General features: G+C 42.5%; 1 protein-coding gene across 1 annotated transcript; it reads right to left on the reverse strand.

The window, feature by feature from the left end:
• Positions 1-1,294: 1,294 nt before the first annotated feature.
• LOC147621372 (melanoma-associated antigen G1-like protein) lies at positions 1,295-12,801 on the reverse strand. Its single transcript, XM_086824112.1, has 6 exons — positions 12,613-12,801; positions 12,046-12,292; positions 11,699-11,854; positions 3,883-3,985; positions 1,829-1,943; positions 1,295-1,746 (listed from the first exon to the last, which is right to left on the reverse strand). The coding sequence occupies exons 1-6, from the start codon at positions 12,715-12,717 to the stop codon at positions 1,699-1,701; spliced, it is 774 nt and encodes a 257-aa protein (XP_086680238.1). The 5' UTR covers positions 12,718-12,801; the 3' UTR covers positions 1,295-1,698.
• Between the last annotated feature and the right edge of the window lie 1,175 nt (positions 12,802-13,976).

A 13,976-nucleotide genomic window follows, 5' to 3' on the forward strand; every position in this document is an offset into this window, starting at 1 on the left:
CTATTACCATCAAGGGAGTCTTTCCATTAAACATATATTTCCACCATTTTAATGTGCACATGGAAATATCAATATCATTGGATATTGATAGAATGCCTAGAGCTATTCCTACACTTCTTAGAGTAATATTTTGTGATTTTTTGGGATATGTACTTTTGGTGGGAAATTTTGATACTGAATCACAAGTGAAATTGAGTCTTGGTCATTTGATGATACTATCCCCCCTAATGGGAGCCAAAAATGTGTATGGGCTGGTGCGTCCAAACCCATCCAAGGTCAAGCTTGTGTTTATATTTGCAAGATTTTATCTACATAACTTTTGGGCAAACTTCAAACTCCTTTGCTATTTATACTTGTTACTTTGTTGGAAGTCAATGGAAAATCTTTAACACAAGCTTTCAAGTTTCCATCAACTTATGTACTCATCATATTAGTTTCTTCCCCTTGTTTCTTTTGCTTAAAAATTATCAAGCTAACCTTTGACAATTGTGAGAGTGATTGAGATAACTATTAAGTGTATAAATGTGCTTATTCTTTCAACATATTTAAATGTACTTTCTTGGCCGAACTAATGCATCATGATACCAACCATGTGAGGAATTAATTTCCAAATTTTACGTAATGAAGATAAAGTCCATTTAGCTCTAACTATATTGTGTTAGCTGAAACACATGTTATCATAGTTCATCCCAATTTCTTCTTGGTGTTTCAATATTCTTAGTATGAAATTTGTAGACAAAAATTAGACAGTATCATATTAAGTTGAAGAGAACAAAAAAATGATAGGGTGAAAAAGCCTCATGTCTCACAGAGAATACCCAAAAGGGACACCACACTTTCATGGGTAACAAGTAGAATTGTACAATTTTGGCCAGTTTCTTCCATAATACTAAAAAGTTCTCAGAGCTGCAGATAGTAAACCCTAAAAGGAAGAAAATGTAGGCAGGTGTAGGAGAGCTGACTTCAGCACACTACTCCAATTTCTGCGACATGCTTTAACATGATAAGTTTCTCTATTGGTTCCTCAGAAATCTTTCTTTGTATGTAATTGGACGGCCAAGCAAACAATACAAGTGCCACTGTTTCTAGCCCTGTGCAATAATGGGTAGATGAATCATATACTAAACCACCCTTGCTCTCTCTAGACATGAGAAATATATGTGGAAATAACAGGTCGTATTAGGTAATAGCACTCCATTTGCAGTCACATCAAAGCCTTTTGTCAATTTATCCACACTACTTATTAGAATAAAACTAGTCCCATGGAAGGTAAGAGAATATTCTAAAAATGAATTGAGAGAATGACTCAGCTTCTATTTTTCAAGATTAGCCATATTTTCTAATGCCTTGGAGTACTAGAAGATAAGTAGAGGCATTGCAAAACTACAATTTCCTTCTCCCTTCTAATAAAATAGTTTATCAATCTTATGCTCCAAAGCATTAGAAACCCCATCATTGTAGCTGTCAGTCAAAACTAAATCCTCCATGATGTCATGCTGTGTAAAGTTATCCTACTTAGAAACTAGTTCATAGCTATGAACATTTGAGATCGGCTTTGGCCTTTTCAGTTGCTGTATTTCCTAAGCACTTCACTGCATAAAAAGCACTGGAAGTTGAAAACAGTCAGTCCAAATCTGGACAGTAGAGCAGCAAAAGTGGACCCCGTCTGCGCTGCCCATGCCCGCCAACACAAAGAACCTAACATGTTATAGATGTATCAAAACCAAGCCCGTCTTTTTTCACCATCTGCAAAAAAGAAACCCATGACCAACTCTGCCTTGTACACAAAAAAATAAGGTCTACAGCATGATTGCCGACCCAGTCTCACCTTTGTGATGAATGCATCAAGTTTCGATTTTACAGCTTGGTCTAGAGACTTCTCAGCAAGCTCATACACGTAGGAATCACCATCAGCACTGGACACTTTCTCCTTCAAAATGTACCTGTATGTATGTAGCAATGGATCTTCTTCAGCCCTTGTGGACAACCTATCTGAACAAATATATTGCACTATAAAAATTCCCTCGAGCATAAAGAGAGCAGAGGGACTTCCATAACAAAATATAATCTTAACGAAACCCCTCCCTTAGAATAACCTCCATTCTCGGGGGTGAGCCTGAATGGCTGTATGATCATTGGGCTGTGAATTAGATGTCAGTGTCTTTAAGTTTCCTCTGAAACGTGGGTCTTACAGTTCTGATGTACAAAACCTGATTAATCTGTTGATCTCAGCCCAAATTGTTGCAGACCTGCTGTCCAGAGACAAACGCTGGCTGCAAATCCGTCTTTCTGCCCTTCCAATCTCCTGGGAGCTGCTCCAATGGAGATGAAGGCACATAATTTGGTGATGAGAAGTGAGGGGCATGGTGCATTCTTTTGAAGGCTTAGGGTCGATCAAAACGGTTAAATTTGGCCCTTTGGGAGAACTTGGCACAAAAATGCCCTAACTCAGAACACGCCAAACTGGCCAAGAGCTTTCCCTAAGGTTTGGGCCATAGGTTGTGGACAAAGCTGCCGTGTCCCTACCAGGAGGCTCCTCTATGTTTGCAGAGTTTTAGTAGCATCCGAGACATGGCTCCATGTGCAAAGCCTTGGCGTCCCATACCACCAGGGCACCCCTCCAGCGCACGCATGGAGTAGTCTCACGGGCCTGGAGTCCACGTCCGAGGAGCTCTCCCTCAAACTGCCTTCTAAAGTCACTTACTTAGGCCTCCTATAAACTAGGAGCCATAAATAGCCCATGCCTCACAAATACCACTAACCTCCCTATAAGATGCCTAATTCCCAATCCATGGCTAACCTAACTGATGCTGGACTTGTTAACCTTGCTAGGGACTTGGGTCTTAACAAGAACATTTAGTTGTAAATTTATTATTTGCAACAACACAAAAGGATACTTGTGAACGATCGGGTGTGCTGCAAGTCTTCCTGCAGGTCTTCCGTTGTGCATCTACATCTGTTCACACTTTCACCATACTAGTAGTCTTACATGGCTAGTGTAAAATAGTCTATAGAGACTCTCCTCTATCATGCCATGTCATCACCTGATGTATCCCACCATCCGGTCACATCCAGAACTAGTTTCAAAGTTGGTAGGATTTGACTTGCTGTTTCAACACTTCCATCTCCAAACCTGATGTCTCTATCCGAAGCAGCATGATCTACCAAATAATGATGATGCATTTCTCACATGCTGCCATGCTTGATGGTTGTCAAAAGGGATTGTAGATGAAGACATATCCCCCATGGCCAAATCACGAATCTCAAAAATACTACCAATAAAGGCGTAAATATTCAGGATGCTCTTTACTCGTTCCCAACAAAATGGAGAAAGGGTGTGCAGGGGCACTTTTGTTTGGGGGTTGGGGTTACTCTTGTAATTCATGATAGCCACTCTCCACACAGAGAAACCACCTCTGGTACTGACCATGGGGAGTAAAACTGGGCTAACGAGAATTCCCATCTCATGGTGGCTGCTGCTAAACCAACACAGTAAGTTCAGTGGCTTGCTCACCTAGGTTTATGTATCCTCTGGCCCTTAATGTAGATGATGTCATCCACAAGCTCTGGATTGAGCCCTTCGTCTACCCATTTTGGGCAGAAAACTTTAAACCAGCTTGTTTCTGGCTGGAGTAAGGATGTCCAAAGCACTACTGGATGTTGGATATGATCTAATATGTAGGATCTCAACCTGCCACTCACTAAGATGTTCGTTTCTTGAGTCAAAATATGCAGTTACAAACTCCAGAGTTAATATATTTCCGAAGCACCAGCATCTAATCCATGTTCTTGCTTGGTTAAAACATAGTGTGCCATAAATTACTGACATATAAAATGGATTTAATATTGGTTCTTTGAAAACAACCAAGTCCAACAACTCACCTTTGCTTGATTATTGACTCCATGCACTGCTTGATATCTCCAAAAACAGGATGCTGTACATCTTGTTTGATCCCATATCTGCCCAAATGCAACCAGAGGGTCTCTGAAGAGACCATCTTTACAAGTTATTCTCTCTCTCTCTCTCTCTCTCTCTCTCTCTCTCTCTCTCTCTCTCTCTCTCTCTCTCTATATATATATATATATATATATATATATGTGTGTGTGTGTGTGTGTGTGTGTGTGTGTGTGTGTGTGTGTAGAGGAGTGCCATCTTTGACACTCCACTTGCTTTACAGGAACCTGTTCGGGCATACAATCTTATGAAATTGGGAATTAGGTACATACATGATGTGGTAGATGATCGGGGATATGTCTTATCCTTTCCCCCGGCCACTGCTTCCTATGCATTGGGAATGCATCATAGGTCGATATGGAAGAAAATTGCTGATTTATTGCATCCCTTTTTACCTATTCCACCTGTGGCTGACACAGACAGGCTTATGGATTGGCAATTGCAGCCATCTACTACATGCATTCATCCTATTCCCCTTCCTGCCTTAACCTCCATAAAAGCCTACAGGCTTCTTCAGCCTCCCCCATGGATTCACCAACATGCTAATTCTCTGTGGCATATAAGGAAGCCCCTCTCACGGTGGCGGAAGAATCTCCGGATGTTGTGGAAGTGTAAAATGCCATTGAAACAAAGACTTTTTCTTTGGAGATGTTTGACAGGCACATTGTCAGTGGGGGTCACACTTGCTAAACGTCACATTGCACCTTCCACATGTCTAAGATGTCAGGCTCCCTCAGAAATTGTTTCTTCATCTGCTTTGGCACTGCCCTTGTTCCAAGATCCCCCTCAGGAGAATTTCAGATTTTCTTCGGCTCCGTTTCCCGAGTCACAGATTTGGGAAACATTTCTGACTTTTTGGCAGATTTATGCGGTCCTTGTCCCAATACTCACTGTTTCTCTCTTGGGTGAGATATTGGGCTCTTTGGACAATTTGGAGTGAGCATAATTTGGCATACTTGGGTCGGCAGAATCATCAGTCATATGAATCCTTCCGAGCCTCATTGCGGTAATCCTTATATGATGCCTGCCATGAGGGTGATATGGATGCTTCTTGCTTAGAGCTTTTCTCTTTATGTTTCTGACATTTGGGATACTCTCCATTTCGGAGACTTCCCATCTTGTAAATTTATGAGTATATAAATATACTGCACTGGATATTACCCAAAAAAAAAAAAAGGTGTGTGTGTGTGTATGTATGTATGTTCACACACACACACACAAAAAAAATTTGTAAAAGACTATATTCTATTGCTTCACTTTACAAAGAAAGGAGTCCTCAAAGAAGAGGCAAACTTCTTAAAGAGCAATCACAAAAGCTAAAAGCACTGAACAAATAAAGCCAACTCGCCATCATCAATATGATCTAGGTGGATGGAATCAAACAAAGACTAACGCAAGGATTGACGAAAGCAAGGATAGCGTTCAATCCTTATGGAATTAGAAACCCACTGATTTCTTGCATGCCATATTGTCCATAAAGCCCAATATGTAGTCCAGAGTAGAAAGGGTTGTGCATGATCCAATGTAGAAGGCCACCTGCCAAAGAGCCAAAAAAATCTGGAGGAATACCCTAGAAATTTAAGTCAAAGAAAATGTGAAATTTGGAAAAAAAAAAAACTTTTGGTCTGCGGACAAGACCAAAGAAGATGCACCAATGTTTCTTTTATGCGAGGGCAAGAAGGGCATTTTGGTGCAACTATGTGTCTTTTTTCAAGAAGTTCTCCAACTAGGAGCACTCCCAACAAGCATCGCCATAAAAACAATCTACATTTGAGTGGCTATTTACTAAGCCAAATTTTCTTTAGATTTTGTTTCCACCACCGAGTTGTCTTAGTGAGGAGCCAAATCTTATTAACTCGATCGACAAACCAACGCGCAAGAATAATCAACCTATAGATCAAAGCAACCGAAACCTTAGGAAAACAGAATCTAGGATAAGGTCCAAGATCTACCCTATGGAAAATCCAATCCTCTGTTCTAGAGTAAAAGGCTGCAATTGTTCCTGTAACATGCGCCATAAAGGTCTATAGTGCATACCCAACTACCAATGGCTTTGAGCTCGAGGAAAGGACAAAACATTTCCTTCAACATCAACATCTTGGCAAACTTGAATGCCTTCTGTAGAAAGAAAGCTTGCTTGCCGAGAGAAACAAAGAGCCAAAGGAGTAAGGAATGCACAGCTCTAAAAGATATTTTCTTGTCTCAAAGTATTGCCAATCTCAAGAGGTCTACCTGACCACTAAATATATTGCAGAACAAGCTTCCAATCTACAAGGAGGCGAGAGATATAAGGGCATCCAGCAATCTTCCCCTCCACATAGCCAAATAAAAGTTTCCAACGAGTTAGCTGCCATTTGCCAAATGCATCTATATTCACATGAAAGCAAAGAGCTGCAATCATGAAAGTCGGTAGCCGAGTGGCTTTGCATGCCAAAACATGATAATGGATATTCACAATATTAAGCCCTCCATGCATTTTCGACAAGCATATGAACTCATACTTAAGGAGGCGCAAGGCCTTCTTATATTGAGAATTTCGCCAAAAGAGCTCAATGCTTTTGTCATAAAACAAAAGATTTGGTTTTTAGACCATGCCATAGGTTGAAGAAAAAACTGAATATATGCCATTAAAATCGATTGAACTATTCTCAATATGACATGAAGTGGCCAAGTAGAGAGTTTCCAATGTTCCAATTTAATCATAAGTTTTTGCAACACCCAATCTGTAGCATCACAAAGTGAAAGATTCCATCCCACAAGATATCCCAAATGTCTAACATGTTGTGTAAATGATATGATTTGCCCACGCCATAGAATTTTGTGCCATTGAGCTTCATTATAAGGCAACAATTTTGATTTTTTTAAATTGATAAAAAGACCTGCTACCAATACAAACATATGCAAAGTGTTTATGAGACATTGCAGATTTGATTGCATATTCTAAGGAAAAAAGAAAGAGTCATCAACACATGTCTAAGCAACCAAATGCCGACCATCAAGGAGACGAAGCCCATGTAATTTGCTAGCCTCAGTGAGCTCATCCATATATGTCAAGAAGGGATGAGTAGCAATAGCATAGAGCAAGGCACTGAGAGTGCAGCCTTGTCGAACGCATCTACCCAAAACCCATCGAGAGAATAAGCCTTTCCCCAAAATGCATCTAGCAATACTATCTTGATACAACCAATAAATTATGTTGTCACATGCACTATGCACTCAGTGCATGGTGACAAGATGGCTCATCAACATCAACAATGCTACATTTGTACATTATTAGAACCCAGTAGGATGATATTTGTCATATGCCGTGACCCCATTGTATATCTTCAGTCACATAGTGCATTATAGGAAAAGGGATTTGCAGAAGCAGGGCTAGTGTTTGCTGAGATCTGGGATCTATTGCAACAAGGACATACTTCTGAGATTGGTCCACCTTTTGGAGTTGCTATTTGTACATCAAAAACATTCAGTTGTATTTCTTTCCATTGTACAAAATACAAGAGTTGAATGCTTGTGTGTTGAAGTCTTCTGCTGTTCATTTTATCTCGTCTTCACCCTTGCAGCCGCTGTTCATTCTATCTATGGTGTGTGACTACCAGCCCAAATGGCCCAAAAGGCCCGTATTATTTACCTAAAAATCCTTTTTCCAGGTCAGTTGGGCTGGCCGACCTGCCCTTGTTGGTTAGCCAAGCACTATACAAATGTGCCTCTTGTCAACCAATGTAATCATTGCATATTGATCAACATCAACCAATCGACACACGATCTGCAGCCAGCGCTACAACACCTGCACAGCACAAATAGCAGCAGCTCGGTAGTCATCTTCATCTGGAGAGCCTTGCTGCGCAATCTAGCCGACAGCCTGGACTTCGATTTGCTTCTCTCTCTCAAGGAGAACAAGTACCACCATAGTCTTCCGGAGATCCATCATCATCAACTCAGCCGGAGACCGTGTCAGGTTCGTATGTACCTTTGAGTTCTTATGTGCCTAACACTACCTAGGTGTCCATTTCTGCAGCACATGTTCAGCATATGGTACCAACTTCTACCCTTGATCCCTAGAGTACTGTGAACCCGAATAGAGGAGGGTCTGGAGCAGAGTACACTCCCAGACTACTGGTGTGCAAGGAGGTAACTTTCTCTCTTCTGGTTCACCTTCTATTCTTGCTCCTAATGTGTTTTGGAATACTGCACAACCACAAGCACAAAACTCTCCCGCCCAACCCATGTTTCTTCCTACTGGCGTTGGCATGCAGCCATTACCGGCCGCACCTCCACAAGGACCTGCGTATGGGTTTTACCCAACACAGGGATCTCTCAGCACTATGCTTACTGGCATTGTGTCGCCACCCAGCATTCCGGGATATCAAGTAGTTTATCAACCCATCATAGGCACTACACTAGTACCAGCTTATGTGCCTACTGAAGGATTTGTGCCTCAGCCAAGTATTCCACTTGTGCCGAGTGCCCAGCCTTATATCCCATCTTATAGATTACCATAGCCAGGTCCTACACCTATGTTGGGTATTAGTGGTTATTCTAGAGTATCACCTAACCCTCTACACTCCGGATATGGGTACCAGCCATCATGGACCCCACCATCTCCTTCCCTCCATGTCTCTATGTCCAAAAATGCTTTCACAGAAAAGACTCGTTTCAATGGGTCTAATTACATCACCCAGGTTTACCTTCTGGAACAGGTTTTCACTTCCAAAAGGTTCTTGAAACCTAGTGAAGGGACTTGAACCGAAACCCCACCCCGCACTAGCACCTCCTGAAGTCATCAGCTATTGGGAAGCTAGGAATGCCACTGCCATAGTAGAGCCCATGCAAGGCCTTCTGTCGAAGTTTCATTCACAAGTCTAGCAATTTCCCTATGTCTCTAACAGATGGACACACCTTGCAAAGAGATGCAACACGTGATCGCACACATCACATTGATCTCGAGCATCAAATCCAAAAATTCTTTATTAAAGAGGGGAATGACCTGAAAGTCAAGGTTGTTGAGTACCGACGCCTTAACGCGGAGCATGCCACCACTGGCTCCGCCAAGTCTCAAGAAGACCAGGTCACCTAGTTTATTTACTTTTGCCACATAGACCATTAGTTTAGAACCTATGCCCAACTTGTATGCATAGTTGCAAGCATTCATTGCATTCGTGCATTCGCATTCAAGTTTGCCAAGTTTGCTTTTGAAGAATGCTTCAAACCTTGGCGTAGATGCATTCGTGACATTTACTAGATGGCCAATTTCCAAAAGAAAACCATCTCGGTAGACTAACATGTCAAATTTGGAGCTTTTATGGGAGAGTTTCAAATTTCAAAAATATCAATAGACACTCTACCTAGAGGTTGTAGGCTTTAGGCTATAGTGGGCTAGGGTTGTGGGGTACATCTCACACCTTCAAGCTTCTTCACAATGTTGAAAGGTGAATGACGATTGTACTCCCTGCATTGCAGTTTACTTGAGTGCGATTCACAACATTCAGCAACGTTTTAATTCGGTATGCTTTGATGAGCCATGCCACCCAATGTTTAGTATTTACACGCTACCCAAGAAAAACCTAAAACATGGCCGGCCGCCCAAATTTTTAAGCTGCAAAAAAAGTCAAGTTTGCAAGGTGTTGCAAACGTGAGAATGTAGCAACGTTTGCTAACCTATGCAAACAAGAATGTTTGCAACTATGCTTGTATGAGTGTGAGTGTCAACTCCTGCGCTTCGCTCAGTTGCATGACCAATTTCATCCCAAGAAGCCATCTTCTTCCACCTCTACCCAAGAGGAGGTCCTTGTTTCCAATACCACCTCTACCCACAAAGGGCAACAAGGGAAGGGGAACAGCAACCTAGGTAATCAAGGCAAGCCTCAAGGTAAAAACAATGATCCCAAAAACCATGCCTCGACGCCCACTCCCTATTGGCAGAATATTCCCAAAAAGAATAGATACTACACACATTGCCAAATGTCTGGACTATGAGGGCAAAAGGACAAAAGGACCAGATATATCAGAGATCAAAGCAAATCAACACAGCATGAAATATGTGAGTGAGTCTATATATAATGGTGAGTGAACATATGGTACAAGAGCCCTCTAATGTGAGGTGACTCTGAGAAGTAGACCAGTGCAGAAGTAGAGATGATGTCGGAGCTGAAGCACGGTCGGTGACGAAGGCTCGCGTCGATGTGAGGCAAAGCACTCCGAGAGGTGGTTGGTGTCGAAGGCTCGCGTCAGTGGAAGCAGAGGCACTCTGAGGTGGTAGTGGAAGCGGAAGAAGACGTGATGCAGGCTCTGGTGACAAGGGTGTTGTTGTACCTGAGGTGGTAGATGAAGAGCAGAGAGGGTTGCCGTCCCGAGTGGTGGTGGTGCAAGCTCTGATGACAAGGGTGCTACAAGACCTGGGACTTGGATTTGAACTTGGACTAGAACCTGGACTTGGACTTGAAACCTGGACTAGAACTTGGATTGAAACTTGGACTAAAGCTTGGACTTGGAACTTGGATTAGAACTTGGATTGGAACTTGGACTAAAACTTGAAATTGGACTTGGATTTGGGCTTGGATTTGGATTTGGATTTGGATTTGGATTTGGATTTAGATTTGAGATTTGGATTTGGATTCATTGGACTTGGAATCATTAGATTTGGATATTGGATATTGGATCTGATACTAGCCCATGGAGAGATACTTGTGGGTCATCCCCATGGTGTGCTCGGCATCAGAGATCTCGTGCCTAGATATCGACATCGACTTGGATATCCTACATCAACATATTTGTTTGCTTTTGTATTCATTGATTGTATTGATCCTGGCCAACGTGCCCGTGGATTGTTCCTGAATAAATTCTTGAAAGGAGACAGCGTGTTCCCCGCCGCTGAGTGTGGTGTACTGTGCAAGATTCCTATTCCATTCTCTCCCTTCTCTCTCTAATCTCTATCTCTTGGACACGTGGTTGAGTCTGTCATAGCACGCTCCATTGGGATTACAACATGGATTCAGTTAGTCACCAACCAAATGGGCATCTCGATTGGAATTGCTCGTAGTGACAATGGTGGTGAGTTTATCTCCCATCAATTTGTCGAGTTCTTGCAAGAGCAGGGCATTCAACACCAGCTCACCTCCACCAACTTCCCCTCACAAAATGGTTTGGTTGAGCACAAGAACCGTACAATCATGGATATGGCCCGCTCCATGCTCTTTGCAACAAAGTTGCATGAACGCCTTTGGTCAAAAGCGGTCAACAGTCAACGCTGTAACTCCGGCTTTTGTGCACCTTGAGGTGATGGACACCGATGTTTCATTTTCTTCAGGCAAGGAGGAGGTTGGAGGATTCTCCGCAAGGGATACTCGGGAGTGGAATGGTCCTTTCGTCCTTTTTCCCTCACATGTTCCACTTGCATTGCACACACGGCGCCTTACGGTATCAAAGCAAGGAAAAGGACAATTGAAAAGATTTTTAAATAAAAATAAGGAGATGAGCACTTCTTATTACGCTTCAATTAACCCTACCTTTGATACCCAGATCCTTGTAAAAAATTAAACCTGCATCAATTAACGGCAATGATACATGAACTGCATTTTGTGTACTGTTAAGTTAGACCCTTTGATTTGTTTTGTGACTGTGATTGAGGTGTTTCTAGCTCCACAGCACGCTCTTATACTATTTTACCTGCCTTCGACACTATATTTATCAATCCCACCACACTCATACGAAAGCTTGGCAATTAAACATAGATAAGAGATTTACCTTCAGGAACCTTTTCCCCACATAAGCTGATGACAGAGACAACGAGTAGAGTTAGACTGGAAGCCACAGAGCCTTCATGGGTATCAAGAAACTTCTCACGCAATTCTTCAGGCAAAATGCTCTTCAAAACGAAACACTTGACATCTGCAGCAGCACCTGGACATTCAGAGAAACCAGACATGGTCTATGTCAATGATAGGCCAGTTACATTATTGATCGTAACAACCCAATCACTGGAATGGCTTGACAATGTGATATGATGCATGGAAAGTCCTCTGAAACACATACAAAGAGAGGTGCTCGTGGACAATTCAAATGAGGAAAAGGGTCCCTTCATAAAAACCTGCCTTGAGAGGAATGCGAGGTTTTGGCATTCTTGGATTGCCGGGACCTGATCAGTTCCCTCATATCAAACCCTAGAATGCTTCTGAACTTCTGCTGTGCTTGCTGTATGACAAGGCTGGGGAGGTTCCGGGTCTTGTAGGTCTTGGTGATGATCTGAACGAGCTCCTCTCTTCTGACTGGGACCCCAGACTGCTGGTAGTTCTTGAACAGCATGTGCCGCATGACCTCGGAAATTAATCTTTCTACTTCCTGTAAAATTAAGACAGTATTGCAGTCCTTAATATAACAGGAAGGGCCATGCACTTAACCTTATCTGCAGAGAAGACTGGACTTCAAGCCATGCCCTACCCTAACCCTAATTTTCACAGAAGATCACATCTTCTCCGTCACTTTACACTATTCGGAAAAAGTAACTCTGCAGCGCAGAAAATGGCCAAACCCTACTATGCAACAAATCGTCCTAACCTTAGGAGCACTGGCTCCATAGGCCCATTTAGACCGGATTGGATAGGGTTAGTGGAATAGCCCTAATTCGCAGAGAAGAGAAAAGACAGATGAGAAGTGGTTACCTCTTTGGGGAGATCGATTTGGGACAGATCCTCAGCGATGGGGGTCTGAGAGACTCGGTGAGGATTAGGAAGTCGCTGGGAGGACGATTGAGAGAACCTGGACATGGCGATAACTGTTGACAAAGCTCTAAAGCCGCCGTTAGAGACCAACAAAAGCTCGCTTTGGAACACAGAAGGGCGGGAAAGAAATAAACTAATTACAGGCTTTTTCTGCAGTTACATGTTTTTAAAATGCAATAAAAAATATTAAATGTTTTTGGCCAACTTGAATAACCCGTCTTTTGGAAATATATTTAATGGAAATGCAAAAAAAAAAAATCGTGCCATATCCGGCCATAGAGACACGTGGTGTACCATGTTACCATGCCCACCCGTTCTTTTGGACCTAGGATGAAAACAGCTTCGTGTGAAAAGCCTCTTATCTTAAAGAGTTCTGCTTGGCTTTTAGAAGACATCAATTTATTTCAAACATTGGCCTCGGGAACAGGACATTGAGGGACAATGATTATAAATTAAAGTGATAGCACGAACCTACAGACGAGCAAGCATCGGAAGAGGACAAGCGTGTGGAGGCATGCGTAGGCATAACAATCTCCATGGCTCACCAATGCTCGGTAGAATGGCACAATGTGAGCCATCACATGAAGCGTGATGGCGACAAGACCGCTCTTCGCATCTTCATCATATGCTACAAAGCCTGTTAATAGCACTTGAGGCTTCTTCGTCGGAGATGTCATGTGGATAGGCATGTGGCCATTCTTCTCATCTTCATCATCGACAAAGTTGTTTCCAGCACTCTAGGCTTCTTCATCGGAGATGTCATGTGGATAGGCCACATGGATTGTGTCGATGGTGGCTATGACGTGCTCCAGATGTTCGCACACAATTTAATAAAGTATAAGGTTGCCTACTAGTGGGTATTGGGTGTTGGGGTGGTCCAACAACCTGAGTGGAGTTGAGCATCGATGACGATCGCAAAACTCTAAAGAGGTCAAGGAAGTTAGCTCTAAGTTATGCTCTAAGCAAGCATTCAGAGTTGGATATAAGGTGTCACCAGGTGAGGAGATTCAAGATAATTGGGTAGGGAAGGAGGGAATAAAGAAGGGATGGATCAAAAATGAAATGGTTTAGTCTCATCCTTTCTTCAAAGAAGCTCCCTATAAGCATCGTCTATGCTCTTCCACTTTGCTCTCTCTAGGGTCTTCACATCCCAACAGTCTTCTTAGCCCTCTTTAGATCTTCTAAGAACTTGCTTGCCCACCCTTATTGCTTTGTTATCTTTGGCCTTTGCCTTCTCTAAGGTATTGAGCCAAGAAAGCCGGCACTCTAGCGGGTCGCTTGCCCTCTATTGAGCCAAGAAAGTC

The sequence above is a fragment of the Cibotium barometz genome, chromosome 30 (genome assembly GCF_041138505.1).
Source record: "Cibotium barometz isolate CiBa-2024 chromosome 30, ASM4113850v1, whole genome shotgun sequence".
Classification (NCBI taxonomy): domain Eukaryota; kingdom Viridiplantae; phylum Streptophyta; class Polypodiopsida; order Cyatheales; family Cibotiaceae; genus Cibotium; species Cibotium barometz.

What these genes read in the sequence shown, in the direction of transcription:
- LOC147621372 (XM_086824112.1), bottom strand. Translation starts at nt 12,717, where the DNA reads ATGTCCAGGTTCTCTCAATCGTCCTCCCAGCGACTTCCTAATCCTCAC. An exon ending in AACCTCGCATTCCTCTCAAG is followed by an intron (nt 11,855 to 12,045) that starts GCAGGTTTTTAT and finishes CTGAATGTCCAG; the next exon opens with GTGCTGCTGCAGATGTCAAG. An exon ending in TGGGGAAAAGGTTCCTGAAG is followed by an intron (nt 3,986 to 11,698) that starts GTAAATCTCTTA and finishes TGGTCTCTTCAG; the next exon opens with AGACCCTCTGGTTGCATTTG.